The sequence below is a fragment of the Carassius auratus genome, chromosome 37, assembly GCF_003368295.1.
Source record: "Carassius auratus strain Wakin chromosome 37, ASM336829v1, whole genome shotgun sequence".
Lineage (NCBI taxonomy): Eukaryota > Metazoa > Chordata > Actinopteri > Cypriniformes > Cyprinidae > Carassius > Carassius auratus.
In genome coordinates, this window is record NC_039279.1 from 13,426,219 (window position 1) to 13,443,720 (window position 17,502).

General features: G+C 41.2%; 1 protein-coding gene across 1 annotated transcript in view; it reads right to left on the reverse strand.

The window, feature by feature from the left end:
- avl9 (AVL9 homolog (S. cerevisiase)) overlaps nt 1-14,555 on the reverse strand; it is a 46,140-nt gene extending 31,585 nt beyond the window's left edge. Inside the window, exon 1 of the mRNA XM_026222921.1 lies at nt 14,341-14,555. Within this exon, the coding sequence (XP_026078706.1) occupies nt 14,341-14,415 (75 nt within the window). The 5' untranslated portion in view covers nt 14,416-14,555. The remainder of the gene's footprint in view (nt 1-14,340) is intronic.
- Nucleotides 14,556-17,502: the final 2,947 nt, after the last annotated feature.

The following is a 17,502-nucleotide window of genomic DNA, read 5'->3' on the forward strand; positions in this document are numbered from 1 at the left end:
CTGCCTCAGCAGAGGGTGTCTTGTGATAAATGGGCAAAACACCCCGTGATGCTGAGGTACACAACTGATGATGTATCTTGGTGATAAAGCCTTACAGCAGCCATTTTTCTTCAAGAATTTACAAGGGAATCTGTATCTGAGTAACACTAGGGACTGTAACATTTAGTCCTTTATTTAATCTCTTCTGAGCTCAAACGTGTGAACTTCGGTTTAAAGTGCCCCATCATGGATTTTTGTTTAGCAGTGTTTAACAGCTCCAGTATACAGTATTGTTCAAAATAATAGCAGTACAATGTGACTAACCAGAATAATCAAGGTTTTTAGTATATTTTTTATTGCTACGTGGCAAACAAGTTACCAGTAGGTTCAGTAGATTGTCAGAAAACAAACAAGACCCAGCATTCATGATATGCACGCTCTTAAGGCTGTGCAATTGGGCAATTAGTTGAAAGGGGTGTGTTCAAAAAAATAGCAGTGTCTACCTTTGACTGTACAAACTCAAAACTATTTTGTACAAACATTTTTTTTTTCTGGGATTTAGCAATCCTGTGAATCACTAAACTAATATTTAGCTGTATGACCACAGTTTTTTTAAAACTGCTTGACATCTGTGTGGCATGGAGTCAACCAACTTGTGGCACCTCTCAGCTGTTATTCCACTCCATGATTCTTTAACAACATTCCACAGTTCATTCACATTTCTTGGTTTTGCTTCAGAAACAGCATTTTTGATACCACCCCACAAGTTCTCAATTGGATTAAGGTCTGGAGATTGGGCTGGCCACTCCATAACATTAATTTTGTTGGTTTGGAACCAAGACTTTGCCCGTTTACTAGTGTGTTTTGGGTCATTGTCTTGTTGAAACAACCATTTCAAGGGCATGTCCTCTTCAGCATAGGGCAACATGACCTCTTCAAGTATTTTAACATATGCAAACTGATCCATGATCCCTGGTATACGATAAATAGGCCCAACACCATAGTAGGAGAAACATGCCCATATCATGATGCTTGCACCTCCATGCTTCACTGTCTTCACTGTGTACTGTGGCTTGAATTCAGAGTTTGGGGGTCGTCTCACAAACTGCCTGTGGCCCTTGGACCCAAAAAGAACAATTTTACTCTCATCAGTCCACAAAATGTTCCTCCATTTCTCTTTAGGCCAGTTGATGTGTTCTTTGGCAAATTGTAACCTCTTCTGCACATGCCTTTTTTTTAACAGAGGGACTTTGCGGGGGATTCTTGAAAATAGATTAGCTTCACACAGACGTCTTCTAACTGTCACAGTACTTACAGGTAACTCCAGACTGTCTTTGATCATCCTGGAGGTGATCATTGGCTGAGCCTTTGCCATTCTGGTTATTCTTCTATCCATTTTGATGGTTGTCTTCCGTTTTCTTCCACGTCTCTCTGGTTTTGCTCTCCATTTTAAGGCATTGGAGATCATTTTAGCTGAACAGCCTATCATTTTTTGCACCTCTTTATAGGTTTTCCCCTCTCTAATCAACCTTTTAATCAAAGTACGCTGTTCTTCTGAACAATGTCTTGAACGACCCATTTTCCTCAGCTTTCAAATGCATGTTCAACAAGTGTTGGCTTCATCCTTAAATAGGGGCCACCTGATTCACACCTGTTTCTTCACAAAATTGATGACCTCAGTGATTGAATGCCACACTGCTATTTTTTTGAACACACCCCTTTCAACTAATTCAACTAATTGCCCAATTGCACAGCCTTAAGAGCGTGCATATCATGAATGCTGGGTCTCATTTGTTTTCTGAGAATCTACTGAACCTACTGGTAACTTGTTTGCCACGTAGCAATAAAAAAATATACGAAAAACCTTGATTATTCTGGTTAGTCACATTGTACTGCTATTATTTTGAACAATACTGTAGGTGGGCAATATAGCCTCAAAATTATATCACGATATTTCAAGAATATTTGCAATAACAATATTTATGAGATTATATATATATATATATATATATATATATATATATATATATATATATATATATATATATATATATATATATATATATATATTTATTAGGACCTGGCAGGCAGCAGCATGTATTAGTTCAAACAAAATGAAGGGCATTTTTAATCGTTTTCCAATGAGCTACTGTCATCAATGACAGAATACATAACTTGAAGTGTCATAAGGTGGCAGCAGCAGCTGTGTATTCGACTTGAAGCAGACCAATCCATCTACAGTAGGGGTTGGCAACCTATGGGACGCAGAGGGATAATCGCTGGCACACGAGCAATCTGGAAAACTGCATACTGACACATTTTGAGGTAATAACTTCTCATAGTCACAACACCTGTTAGGAGCTAAAAAATCCAATTAAATTGTGAGAATTAACTTGCGCTAGTTTTTGCAAACACTGCACATACTAGGTGCTTTGGATTAGGGCTGTAGCTATCGAATATTTTGGTAATCGAGTATTCTACCAAAAATTCCATCGATTAATCGAGTAATCGGATAAAACGTGTTTTTGCTTATTTAAAGTGCAATATTAATCATGCAAGAGAAAATAAGACTCCTGGGTCTCTTAAAATTAACAACTAAGTTAACTTTTTTAGAAAAAAAAATATTTTTATTTTTTAAATGCATAGAATGCAATGCATACATCAAAAATAAACATTTAATTATTACCCATTGTTTCTCTGTCTGTACTTGTACTGTGAACAATGACAATAAAGTTGACAAATGAATTAAGTGCATTTAAGTGCCATTCAGTTGGGGTTTTAAATAAAGCATTTTCTGAGATGCACATTAAACATTAAACACATAAAACATTAATTTATCTTTTAATTATTGAAAACTGAACTTATTGGTAAACAAAGGAGATCTACTATTAAAAATAAAACATGGAAGAAACAATGTGATTAAACCTTAAACCTTATAAAAAATTATGTTTTGTAGTAGGCTATGTACATTCTGCTGAACAATAGTCTTTGACCCATAGACGGTAAAAGAAAGGGACACAGCGACCCCATTGGAACTCAATTGAGACAAGTGAAGCCCTTTCTTAGCTATTTTAAGCACTTCCATTTCTGACGCGCAGACTCAAACTAAGCTTGATGATGTCAGCAACCTGTCTGACAGATGTAAATCTTCTAGTAGCTGTGCGTGCAAACTGTCATCGTTAATCTTGCAGAGACGGCGAGCTTGAGCAGGGAGTTCTTTGGCGTGAGTGAGCATGAGTAAGTATTCTGATTAATTATTTTGTATAGTATATTAAAATATAACGCCAGTACGCCATATTAAGTTAATTGCCTGCGAGCTTCTCCTCCTGTACAGTAATTTCTCCACTGTACGACAGAGAGTCGAGTGGTTATGACGCAATCGTTTGCCTATTTTTACAAAAACTGTTTCTACGGGGCCATAATGTAACACAGAAGGTAATGGAGCCCTTTATACATTGTTGTGTATCTTTAGAAATAAATCATGGACAAATGGAGTCTTCAAACGCCTCAGATGTAAAGTTATTCGCTGTCAAAGTGATGCCAAAATGAATGGGAGGTCAATGGGATGCTAACGAAAGTGAAGTTCTGCTACAAGATGGCGGCACGCTGCTGACTTCAACTTCCGGTAGACTTCCTTGCCGCCTGCTTTAACCGGACTTTTATTTTGACGGGTTGACGTACCTTTACAGTTCTGTGTGTGATGTGATGCTAGTTTTACTCAAATCAAACGGTCAAATGCTCATGAAGTGACTGTCAGAGTAGTTCTGGAGATGTTATTCATGTGTTCCACATCCTTATTTAGAGAGACGACAGATACTGAAATCACCAGAGCGTCACGTGCCCTTCAGTGTGTGTTAATAAACGGAGACGTGCTTCTGCACCATTCATTAACAGAGACACGCAGAACATGCAGGATTCATATTTAAATAGACTGTTCAGGCTAAATATTTACAGATATTAGTCCATATTGTGATTTGATGTAAGTGCAATGACCTATTTTGGATGAATTAATTAAAAATTTTGCAAATTCTGTGCCATTCCACGTTAAACTGTAGATTCAGTTTTTATGACTGGATTCCGCGATTGCGTCCGCGTTTTCTGCATTGCGGAAATCATAGGGCCCTAGTTGTGGCATGCCAGCTATATCTTGCAATGGACACACACCACGACGTTCTCTTTACGTTTGCCTGCGCCCTCAAATCAAAACACTGCTGACTCCTTGCAGTATGCGATTTTGGACGCAGGACTTGTGTCTCCTTCCGCTTTGTGGGTGACGTAAACGTGTTGTGTCACATTAAAAAATCATTGCGAAAGAACCTGATGTGAGATTTAAAATAAATTAAAAGAGGCTTCGAGGCAGAGGAATTTGCCTCGATAATTTTTTGTAATCGAGTTACTCGAGGAATCGTTTTAGCCCTACTCTGGATCAAAGACTCTAACAACTTCTAAAAGTCTAACAGCGCTCATCAATGTCAAAATTACTGAGATTGCCAATCAAATCAAAGTAGGCGGGGTTTACCATTCACAGAAGCCGAGCGCGAAGCATCAGTTTAACGTTAAGAGAGCGAGGTAAGATGAAGCTGCAAATCATTTAATATCAGTCAACTTTTAACAATATGTTTTATGATAGAAATAATAAATGACAGACAGCTATATCCAGTGATGACAATTTTCTCAAATATGGCCATTTTGATGAGAGAGAGAAAGAAAGAGACAAACGAACAATGAAGCGATTTTGCCCCCTTGTTGTTGAGAAATATAATGTAGCGATTCAGTAGTGAGTGATAAAAGTCATGTGGCAGCACTGACAAGTTTATGAGCTTCTGAATGTTACTTTTTTACACAGCACAATCTCAGATCTCTGTGTGCAAGTGGTGTGTGTGTATGTGCATCAATTAAAGCAGCGCATTAACAGAGATTATTCTGAACTGGGGGGGGGCTTGGTTGGTACAGTGGTTAACCAGAAAAATATAAAATGCCACATAATGCCAAAAAGGTTGCTGACCCTTGGTCAACAAGGCTGTAGCTGGGGTTTGCAGGGCTCCGGTGCAGGTTTCACCGCTGGACCAGGGGCTGCGTGATGTCTCGATGGTCCCTAACCTCAACATCTTCTGTTACCTCCTCGATGGCGGGTTGTTGGACAAGGTGAAACGGAACGAGAGCTCGCCGCCCTCCGCATGGCTGCCACTGCGCGAACTCCGCTACTTGACCCCCGAGCCCAGGCTACCCAGCTCACCCCCAAAATGAAGGCTCTTGATGACGACAAGACAATCCTTCAGATGATGCGATTGCAGCCCGGGAGGCGTGGCCCAGGGACGAGTGGGCACGGATCGTGACGCCGTTGCTCCTGGGAGAAGCACAACAGGCATACTTTATGCTTACCCCTGAGAGGAGCAGTTCATATGAAGAGCTGAAGAAGGAGATCTTGGGGCGGGTTGGATTGTTGGCCATTAGCGCCACCCCAACTGTTCCATGACTGGTCCTACAACCCATGGCGGCCCGCCCGTGTGCAAGTGACCTCTCACGCCTTGCCCAACACTGGCTACTGGCCGGGGGTCCCACCGCACACCAGGTAGCGGAGCATGTAGTAGTGGACCGCCACCTACGGGCCCTTCCCCGCCCTCTCCGGCAGGCGGCCAGTATGCGGAATCCCACCAACGTCGACGAGCTGGGGGAGGCCATCGAGCTGGCGGAGGCCACCCAACATCTGGAGGCTGGGGAGCGATCGCCGCCCTTTCCCCAAAGGGTGGTCCAGTAGAAGTCGGGATCGTCAAGAGAAGTCGCAATCTACCAGTTCCGGTCCTCCACGGCAGGGATTAGCCGGGATTCAACAGTCTGTTCAACTCCGCTAGCCAGCCTGTCAGCCCCGCCGGGAACCACCCCCACCATTGAAAACTAGGCCTTGGCTTTGATTTGGACTTTGCAGTTTTTTTGTCATTTATTTGAAAAGTGGAACCTTTCCAAGTGTGATATTTTCAGACCATAAACAACTTACCTTTTTGCACTCTTTGCAAAGCCCAAACCAACATCTTATTCGTTGGTCTCTCTTTTTACAGCCCTTTCCTTTGGAGATTTGACACATCAAGGGTGTAGAGAACGTCCTGGCTGATGCTTTATCTTGTGCCCCATGTGAGTCTTTGTGACTGATTTATTTGATGTATTTGTTCTGTTCTCCCTTTTTGTGACACTGGTTTTTCCTAGGTATTTCCAGAGTTGCTGCTATTGGTGTTGTGAGGGGGGACTAGATTAAGAAGGCACAGTACTGGAGATCCTTTGCAAGGATCCTCTTTTTTAAGGGGGGAGGTGTAATGGGGTAGGTATCCCCTATGGGACATAAGGCTTCAATGAGCACTCTCCATTGTATTCGGTCATGCTCCGCATGTCAGGTTCATCTGTTCCAGCTCTTGTGTCACAGTTCTGCGCCAGGTGGTTTTGGGTCTCCCTGGTTTTCTTTTACCAGGTGGTGTCCATCTTAGGGCGACTTTTGTGATGCAGTCCTTCTACATCCTTAACATGTGTCCTATCCATCTTAAGCGTCTTCGTGTAATCTCCTTAGTGATACTCCAGCTTCCCGTTTTCTTGTACAATTCATTGTTGGAGATCTTATTAGGCCAAAAAATCTGGCATATTCATCGGAGGCATCCATTATGGAACACTTCCATTCTCCTCATGTCAGTTTTGATAACTGGACAGCTCTCTGAACCGTACAGCAGAACAGACTTTACATTACAGTTATATAGGATCATCTTCGTTTTAAGGCTGTATTGTTTTGATCTCCATATAGAACGGAGTTGGGAGAAGGCACCCTGAGCCTTTCCCAGCCTTGCTTTAATATCTTTAGATGCCCCACTGTCCTTACTGATGAGACTGCCCAGATAGGTGAAATTTTCCACAAACTCAAGTGGTTCCTCATTAACAAGGATGGGTGCTGTGGTAATGGAGGTGACACACATCACTTGTGTTTTGGAGGTGTTAATACTGAGCCCAACTTGTCTGGCAAAGTTGTTCAGCCTATCAGTTTTAGCCTGCATGTTGTACTGGTTGGTTGATAGGAGAGGAAGATCATCAGCGAAGTCAAGATCTTCCAGCTGGGAGAACAGAGTCCACTGGATGCTTTTGGGACTGTCTGCTATGGTGTTGGTTGTGATCCAGTCTATGGCGACCAGGAAGAGGATAGGGGAGATGATGCACCCTTGTCTCACTCCGGACTGCACCGGAAACCACTCAGAGAGGTGATTTCCCATAATGATACTACACTTAAAATGTAAAATTACACTTCATAGTAGGGCTGCACGATGTGTCGTTTAAGCATCGATATCGCGATGTACGAATCCACGATAGTCACATCGCAGGATGTGCGATGTAGGCTGTCATAGTTGATCCGTTATTCATTAACTGTATGGGCCAGAGAGCACGCTCGCGCTCTTAACTGTATGGGCCAAAGAGCGTGCGCGCGAGAGAGAAAGAGCGCAAGCGCGCGGCCGGCACCACACTAGATGCGTGGCGCAAGCGTCTCAGCTGCGTGGCGTGTCTGTTTTTAATTCGGCTCCCATGTTAACAGGTTAGAGCTTGTAGACTGCCTGCATGAGACGCGCGGCCCGGAAAATGTGTGCATGCTAGAAACAGAACCGACGCCTATTTTTCACGTGACACGCAAGCGTGCTGGAAGTGTTTTCAGGCAAAATACAATAGGAAAATATGTTTATATGTCATTTTGTACACAGATTCATATTAATTCATGACACGTAGATATTTGAAAGTCTATAGGTTGACATATATTCAGATATAAATGTAATTTAAAAAGTAAATTAATAATTATTGATTTTCAAATATTGCACCTGTCACCGGCATGAGAGAAAGAGCGTGCGCGCGCGCGCGCGAGAGAAAGAGAGAGAGAGCCCCGCCGGCCGCTAAATGTCTCCAAACAACACAAACGCTGTCTTGCTCTCTCTCCCTCATGCATATTAATCAATTGACACGTTGGTGTCGATGTTTAAATAATTTAAAATGAGAATATAAGTGTGCTCACCACGTTTTTGTTTGTAAGAAAAAAATTAGTTTTCATATCGCAATATAAAATATCGCAATGTAATTTTTTCCCAATATCGTGCAGCCCTACTTCATAGAATGTTTTTATGATTGAGATGATCTTTGATGGTATTCTATAGGACTGCAGTATCTTCCAGAGGGTGTGTCAATGGACACTGTCGAAGACCTTTCTGAAGTCCACGAAGTTGATGTAGAGGGGTGTATTCCATTCCAAGCACTGCTCTATGATATTACACAAAGAAAATATAAATGGGGTAAGGGTGTTTATGTATTTTAGTTTTTTTCTTGTTCTCTTATAGGTGGCAGGAGAGATGAGGATCACCTGTTCCAATTAGTAAATGGGAGATATAAGTACCGGTTACCGGTTTGAGAGAGAGAGAGAGAGAGATGGGTGGAGAAGTAACACCATCTTTACATGGTGTTTGATTGCCTTTCTTGACTGGATCTGTCATTTGCTCTTTTCTTGGACTTTTTAAAATTGCAGTTTAATGTCGTGGTATTATATATAAATTAGGGGTGTAACGATACGCGTATTCGTATTGAACCGTTCGGTACGCGGTACACATTATGTACCGAACGGTTCGTTGGACTAATTAATTATATTTGGAAAATAACAAAAAAAAATTGAAATATAATGAGATGCATTCAACAAGGTAGTCCAATAACCCAAACGACGTAACAGGCAACGCCCCTGACACCCCCAAAGAAGAAAAAAAACACCAACTTATATGTTTATGTTTGGCTACTCAGTCCGGCGCTCACTCACTCAGTACGCGCTGAAGGCTCGTGCAAAATGGCCAATGCGTTTAACAGACCAGAAATAGAAGATCCTCCAATAACCAACAGGTCTGGTGTTTGGGTGCACTTTACCAATTGATCGGGGCATCCAAACAAGCACGGAAATCAAAATGGACTAGTACTGTACTGTGTCGGAATTTCCTGAGCAGTAAGATACAATTAACAGGCATGCACGTTATTAGATAGAATAACTGTTATAAATAGAACGTATGCATGGGCAGTTTTGAAAACTCAACCTACTTTGCTCTTGGCATAGTGCAGCGCAAATTGCGTTGTATCTGAAGGGCAACGCTGAGCCCAGGGTCCAGCGCCGCGCATACCGCGTCCTGTGTGAAAGACCCTTTAACCATTTTGCAACGAGCCTTCAGCGCGTACTGAGCGAGCGCACTCTGTAGTGGAAAATGCAGGTTTTAAGAACATGCTTAATGTAATTTTTTTACAAGTTGCAAGAAAAAAAGCCACTCCTCAAGAAAGGCCACATGCAGTCATGACTGAGCTTTGCCAAAACGCATCCTGAAGATTCTGAGGCAGAAGAGACTAAAATTTAAATTTAAATTTGGCCTCAACACCAAATTATATGTCTGGCGGAAATCCAATACAGCTCAGCATCCAAATAACAGCATTCCTACAGTAAAGCATGGAGGTGGTAAGATCCTGTTATCTGGGTGTTTCTCTGCAGCAGGGACTGGATTAGTTGTCAGGACAGAAGGAAAAATGGAGCAAATGGGACAAAATACTGTCAAATTATTGAGTAAATTCAGCTGCTCTCTGCCTGAAAGTTGTCAATGGGGAAAAAAACCTTTCAATATGACAATGACCCAAAGCACACAGCAAAACTGACCACACAGTGGTTGAAGTAGAGAAAGGTGAATGTCCTTGCATGGCCTAGTCAGAAGTCCAGAGAAAATCTGTGGAATGATTTGAAGACTGGAGTCTATAAACAGTCACATCAAATTTAACTAAACTTGAGCAGTTCTGCAAAGAGTGGGAAAATATTGTAAAGTCTAGATGTGAAAAGTAGGTAAGACATATCCCAACTGACTAAAAGCCTCTCTGAGGCTTGACGCCACACCCACTGTGTCTGTCTTGTGCTCCTCCCGTCACAGTGGTGGAGAATGCAGGCAAGGCGGAGCCTAGACAGCACGGTTGGGAAACACCTGATGACGTCTATCCCTCTCGCTCGCAAACGTTTGTGAGAACCCGGACTGGGATGGAAGAAAACCGGGGACAGCCTCCCAGCCACAAAAGGGGTAAGTGACTTCTCTGTTATTGTCATTTTACCCTGTGGTTGGTTGAGGCTGTCGACCAAAACCCGGTTTCTCTGTCCCTGTTCCGGCGCGCTGCGAGAGGGAGGACTGCCAAGAGAGGAATCCCCGCCCTGCCCACTCCGACCGTTTGGAGCCTGGTTGAGGATGGTAGCACTCCCATGTGGGCAGCGCCCTGATGACGGCGATGTCGCTTGGGAGGGGGAATGTGACAAGTCAGCTGCCTCCTCCCTGATTGTCATCGGCACCCCGTCCTAAATCGCCGCCCTTCACCAGGCTCCCGACTGGAGTGGGTGTGTAAGAGGAGGGGCTCTGGACGAGTCAGGGCTGGCGGCGTGTGATGGGGCACACCTGAAGGAAATGAAGCCTCATCACCACCGCTGTTTAAAAGCCCAACGCGTCTCTTCTCGGGAGGCCGGTCTCTTCCCCGTGCATGCACACTGGTGTCCTCGTGGGTCCAGGAAGGGTGCGTTGAGAGGACTGCCAGCGCCGCGGCCAACGAGAGTGATGTGGCCGCTAGAGGAAGGTGCCACCCCTTGCACCCCGGACCGAAGGGGGGAGTGCGTGCGGCCGCCGGACTCCGCCCCTTACCTGGACCTTTCCTCCATGAACCCTGCCCGACCCACACGAACCCTGCAGCACGACGAGGACACCAGATTCCCTGTTGTTTTGGACACCCTCCCCCTTTGGCCACTTTTATCCCCCGTATTATTTGATATTCTGTTAATAAAAGCCTCTCCGAGGTCTGACGCCACGCCCACTGTGTCTGTCTTGTGCTCCTCCCGTCACAATATATAATATATATATATATGCATTCGTACACACATATATCACACAATATATAAATATCAAATGAATATCATATACAGAAACATTGAATAACCAACAGTGTCCCGAGCACTAAACTGTGTTAATATACCACATTTTAAACTACTAATGTTATAATATTTTCAAGTGAATGCTCGAAATATTTTATCACAAAAACACTGCTAAATTAAACAGAAAATCAAGCAAGTGTGCATGATTTGGCGTGGCAGCCAATACAAATATTAACCATTTCCTAAATCCTGTGTAAAGTGTGATTGGACTAGGCTGGGTTGCAGAATCACATATGAGCTTCTGAAATTATTATCTTTTTCAATATAGTGTAGTAGTTAGCTTTCTTTGTGTTGTAAATGGCCACTTGTCAAGCATTAAAAACATAAGTTTTTATTAAATTCTGAATATATTCTCCTACACAGCATCCAAAGAGGGCTCCCTTCAAATTTATTAAAAGCTGTCGCTCATCCCCCCCCCCCTCCCCCCTCAAAAAACAAACAAACTGGACCACACAATGCAACTTTTTTTTAATGTCTTTATAGAAAGAAGTAACGGCCATTATTGAACTCAGCACTGGACAAAAAAAATGGTGACTGGAGTGGTTAGTGTGTGGATTCCAACCTAAACACCTCTTATTTGGCCATTGCGTTTTAGAAATCAACAAACACGTCTGTGATTGGCTACATTGCTCACCTCTCGAAAATGCATTGGCCCAGTTCCAGATGGAACATTTCATGTGCACTTTCGATATTGCAGACTTACAGTGGCCATCGCATGCGTGTGTCTGTTAAGTCCACGAGAATGTAGACCAAGCTCCTGAGCACCCATTTGCAGCCTTTATGCGCCCTCTATGCACTTCTGTCAAGCCCACACTGGGGCGAGTTCTGCAGCAGACTTCTTCCCGATAGTCGATGCGGCATTACGTCACAAAAGTGCAGACTCAGAGGAAGAACGTGAGAGTTTAGGGTGCCATTTGGGACAGGGACATTGTAAAATCATTTGACGCTTTCCAGAGAAAAAGACACAGTGGATTGTCTGCCAAATCTATTTCTTTATGCTATTATTATGAAGAAAACAGAGGTTATGGGCAGCTTTTCCTTCTAAAAGTAAGCAGAAACAACTGCAGGCAGTTGTATGAGTGAGGCTATGATACACGCTAAGCTCAAGTACGGCCGTTCCCCTCGGTCGAAATAGGGGACACAGGGATGTCCGTGGTGGAGCCAGGCCCCCCGGCCCCACCTCTGGTGCTGGGCCTGGCTCAGTCCGATGTGCATTGCAGCCTGGAAAAAAAGGTCCTATTATGCTTTTTCACTTTTTCAACTTTAGTTAGTCTGTAATTTTGCTGTTTGAGTATAAAAAAGATCTGCAAAGTTACAAAGCTCAAAGTCCACTTCAAAAGGAGGTATGTTATTTAACAGAAATCACTTTTTTAAAAACTAAAACGAATGACTTGTTTGGACTACAATGCATATTTTTTGGGATTTGTGACATCACAAACACTGACGAAAGGGGAAAAGACCTGGTTGAGCTGCACTAGAGAAGGTGAGTTTATCACTATGTCAGAGACATGCTAGCTTTACCAAAGCAGACGAACCTAGAGTGGTCAATCATCCAGATTTAAAACACACTCAAATTGATTTGATTTTGATGCAATATTTACACTGAAGCTCACAGGCGGCTATGGTAAGGGGCATGACATTTCCTGACCAGGCGCCGAGACTTTGTAAAAAAAAAAAGAGCATAATAGGACCCCTTTTAACCACACTGTGCTGGTTTAGTCTGGCCAGAGGAGAATTGCCCCCTGACTGAGCCTGGTTTCTCCCAGGTTCTAAGGTTATTTTGTCCATTTCTGTCACCAGTGGAGTTTTTCTTCCTTCCCACTGTAAGATGACATCACTGAATCAACAATGAACTGACTTTAACTAATAAGCAGACTGTTTTCTATTGTCCTCTTGCATTATCAGCACACGTTTTTCCTGTTTAACACCGTAAAGCTGCTTTGACACAATCTGTATTGTATAAAGCGCTATTTAAATAAAGATGACTTGACTTGACATGCATAACAGTCACAGACAGAGGGAACTTAGTATATTAAAATCTGTAAATAAAACAATATAAATAATTTCATTAAAACCTCACGATGATGGTAAGATAATATTTCTTTGTTTTATGATTTTTTGGTACACCTAATTTACTGCTACTGAATAACTGTTTATCTCAGAATCGGCCAGTCACTTTTATTATAATCTTGGTCGGTCAATAGTTTTTTTTTTTTTTTTGAATCGTTAGTTGTACATTAGCCATCTAAAGTAATTCTGAGAAAAAAAAGCTAGCATTGCACCCATTCTGAATTAAACAAATTATTTTTAATCGAGTAACCTTAAGGCCGCGTGTCCACCAAAGCGTTTTTCCCTGCAGCTAGTGTATTTTTTCGGTTGTTCTCAATGGGAGCGCCACGTTTTTTTAAATGCCAGGAGTGTGCCGAGCGCTGAGCGTTCAGGATCAGGAATTTTTTTCTCGCGCCGACAGTTGAAGAATGTTCAACTTTAGATAAATAGCTGCACTCATCACTTTCTAGTCAGCTAACCAATCAGAGCGCAGGAGGGGCGGGCCAAATTCCACACCAATCAACTGTCACAACACATTTTGTTACAACGACGTGTCAACAAGCGCAACAACGAAGTATATAGATTTTTATTTAATTTTACATATAGTAAATGCTCAGCTGCAAAAACATGTTCTGAAGCACACAAAGTAAATGAAATTCACAAGTAGGCCAAAGGCTTCATATTATTATATGAAATAAATAAATAAATATTTATATTATTAGTTTTTTTGTTTTGTTGTTGTTGTTTTTTGGTGTGGGGTGGGGGGGGGGAGGGACCCCCCAAGAGCTTTGACACAATTCGAACACTGTATATATATATATATATATATATATATATATATATATATACACACACAGCCTGTAGCCTGTTTCTTGCTTTTATTGCCCAAATCATATTTGCACCAGACCTCCTACCCCATCCAACAACCCCCCCCCCCCCGTAGTTTTGTGTAAGGGGTAGATTTAGGTGTTTGTGTAGAGCAATAGAATATAGTCTGTACAGTATAAAAATCATTACTCCCGTAAACCAGAAATGCAAGTGTGTGTGTGTGTGTTTTGAGGAGAGGAAAAGGGCAGTACTGCTTGATCTCACACACTTTGTCACCATCAGTACTGAATTACAGGCATTGTTTATTATTTATATTCATTACGTTAATCATTCAGTGCTCCTCCAGCTGCTCTTTTTTTCTCTACACTACCAGAGTACCATGGTAAATAACACACGATGCAATGGTAAAGCCACTTTCATGTAAGGGTGATAGTGAAGCTCACCACTGTTTAAAGCAGATTGATATTTATTAACAAACATGAGGACTCTCTTACCTGACAGCCCTTTTTATGGTGAAATCCCACCACCACGATGTGCAGCACGGGTTCCTCTTTACACTGAGACTCCATCAGCTCAATTATAATTAGATCAGAGTCCAAAAGAAAATATAAAAACAATTAATTAAGCGTTTAATGTGTAGAGTCTATAACTTCCGCACCCTTAACCGTCAGTGTTTAGTCACGCGATGCTCCGCCTCCAGCACGAACAAACATCCCGGACGAATAGAAGATATATTCCTGTCTGCCGACAGAGGGCGCGCCATGGCTCGCACAACTCACTCTTCCGTCAATCATCCATGTGCCATAGGATTATTCTATTAATCCATAATTTTTTTCTTCTAGTTCTAAAACATCAGCCCTTCAAAGTTTTTTTTTTTTTAAATATATAGATAGATAATGAATTGCAATTAATTTATATTTTAAGATGGAGCAAGTGACACAAAATAAAACATTTAATTATGAGATTCACTTTACGAACAGGAAATGAGGTTTTCTGCATTACCGACTGTACGGTATAACTGTCTGTGGGTATAACACTAACAGTGCAAATCATTAAAACATTCACATGCAGGCTGGTCAAAATTACTAGCAAAATTAAATTCCCTTTTACTTTCTGAAAAAGAAAAAAAAAACGTATGGATTTTGTTCATTTTTTTAAATATCTGTGGAGCTATTTCTATTTCTATTATCTATAAGATAATTTCAAAGTCATAAAATAAAGAAAACAGTAGGCGATCTGTTGTCTTCCTAAACACCCGCTTGCACCACCGGCTGGTGAGCTGGCTAACAGCAGATACAGATTCTGCATCGGTACTCTAGGGATATTCCTGTAGTTCCCGGATGTTAAATGTTTACTATTCTTTTATATATATATATATATATATATATATATATATATATATATATATATATATATATATATATATATATATATATATATATATATATATATATATATATATAATTTTATTTTTATTTAATTTTTACTTGAAAGAACACCAACAAGATCCAACAGATAAAATCCAATTCTAACAACCAAACTAGATATATCTTTGATATGAACAATCTACAAAGATCTTGCAAAATAACCACAAAACAAAACATTAATCCAGGGGAAATAAAAATTAAATTTGAGAGGAAAAGAAGAACTAAAAAAGGAAAATAAGTTAAATCCCACCCTCCCGACAGCTAGCCAATAGCACATTACAAAGAAGCATAAATATCATACTTTGTGCCCAATGTTAAAGATTTTAAGGCTTTGACATTGCTGGAAGAGGATATAGTAAACCACAGAAAGAATTAAAGAGGGAAGGAATCTTAATATTTTTGGGAGTGACATTTTTTTTTTTTTTTAATGCGTCTCTATAAATGTACATGTGGCTTTGATTAGATCAGTGTTGGATTATGGTATCCTTGGGGATGGGTCAGCAACCAAATCTTAAAGAGAGGAGATTGTCCTGATACAAGCACTAAGAATATGTTGTGGAGCTTTTAAAACGTCAGTACCAGCCATACATATAGAAATGGGAAAAATGCAACTGGAGTTACAAAAGATCCAACTGGTGACAAACTGTTGGGCTTGTTTGAAAGGGCATCTTGACTCAGATCCCATCAAATCTATTACATGAGTGCTGGGAGAACGGAAGAAATATATGGGGAAACTTTTGTCAGGTTGGAAATAATATATCTAAAGATTTAGAAGTGTTTAGTTTGAGGTTAAGCAGTATGGTAGATTTTGCAGTGATTGCTCCATGGAAGATAATGTGGCCTGAGGTAGGTTTGGGCTAGAGGAAAAAAAGAAAGGAAATTAATAATTAATTAAAAAGAGAATTAATTTTATTAGGGGCCAATCACCAATGGACAATCCGTCTGTACAAGAAACGGAAAAGTATTTAATATTGTTTTTTTACCTCTGATTCACGCAATGTCCTAACTGTTAGAACTCTCCTGAGCCTGTCCTCCTTAGCACGTTCTCAGCAACAGGCACCTGAGGCATATAAGACTTGTAAGTGCATTACCGCCACCTATCTCTCAAATGGACCACCGACACTCTATCTACAATCTCAATTAGGAGTGTCAATTGCTGCTTTTATTGCCGCGGGTGATTTTAATCACTCCAACTTAAAGACAGTGCCCCCCAAATTCACCACTACACACTCCTCACCCCTCCTCATCACTACATCTGGTTTACAACAACAACAACAACAAAAACAGTTACACTTGTTATTACTACTGACTGATCATTCATACAGAATACTGAATAATCCATTTGAACATTGGAATATTTTTTTCTATGCACTTTTTTAATGTCCATTGCACTTAGTGTAAATAATGTTAATATATTCAGTTTTTTCTCCATATAGTGTACATACACTTATTACACATTCCATCTGTATAATATTTTCTTAGTACACTTATCTGTATATCTTGGTAATCTTGGTACCAGGTTGGGTCTAAGTTTTGCGTTGACTCGCATTTCTGCAGATCTGACTCTCTTGTCCAACCTAGAAAAAACCTGAACTATTTTCTCTACAGGCCAAAGTACATGTGGTACAATCATGATGGTATCACCCACCTGCAGGTCAGCTTCTTCCATCCTCCATTTCTGTCGGATCTGGATATTGGGTGAGTTGTGCTAAATAAAATGCTTCCAAAATGGTCACTCAAGAGCTGGCTATGACTCTTGAGTCTTGATATACCTCTTGTGGTAATGAGGCATCTCGCTACCCCATGACACTGTCACTGGATTTGGATCGGCAATTTCTGAAGAGGTGTAGCCAGTGGATTTGGAGTTGAGAATGCCCTCTAGCAAATTTTCCACTGAAACGGGGTGCACCAGGTGGATTAAAGATAAATTGTATGTGTGTCTGTGTGTCCTCAGAGAATTCAAGTTTGGAAATTCAAATTCAAGTGATTTGGAAAATGATTTTGGAGTTGAACTGCTGGTTTAGTCTTGTCAGAGTAGAACTGGCCCCCCAACTGAGAATGGTTTCTCCCAAGATTTTTTCTCCATTCTGTCACCGATGGAGTTTTGGTTCCTTGCAGCTGTCGCCTCTGGCTTGCTTATAGTTGGGGTCACGTCATTTACAGCGATATCGTTGACTTGATTGCAAATATTTGCATTGATACTATTTAAACTGAACTGAGATGACATCA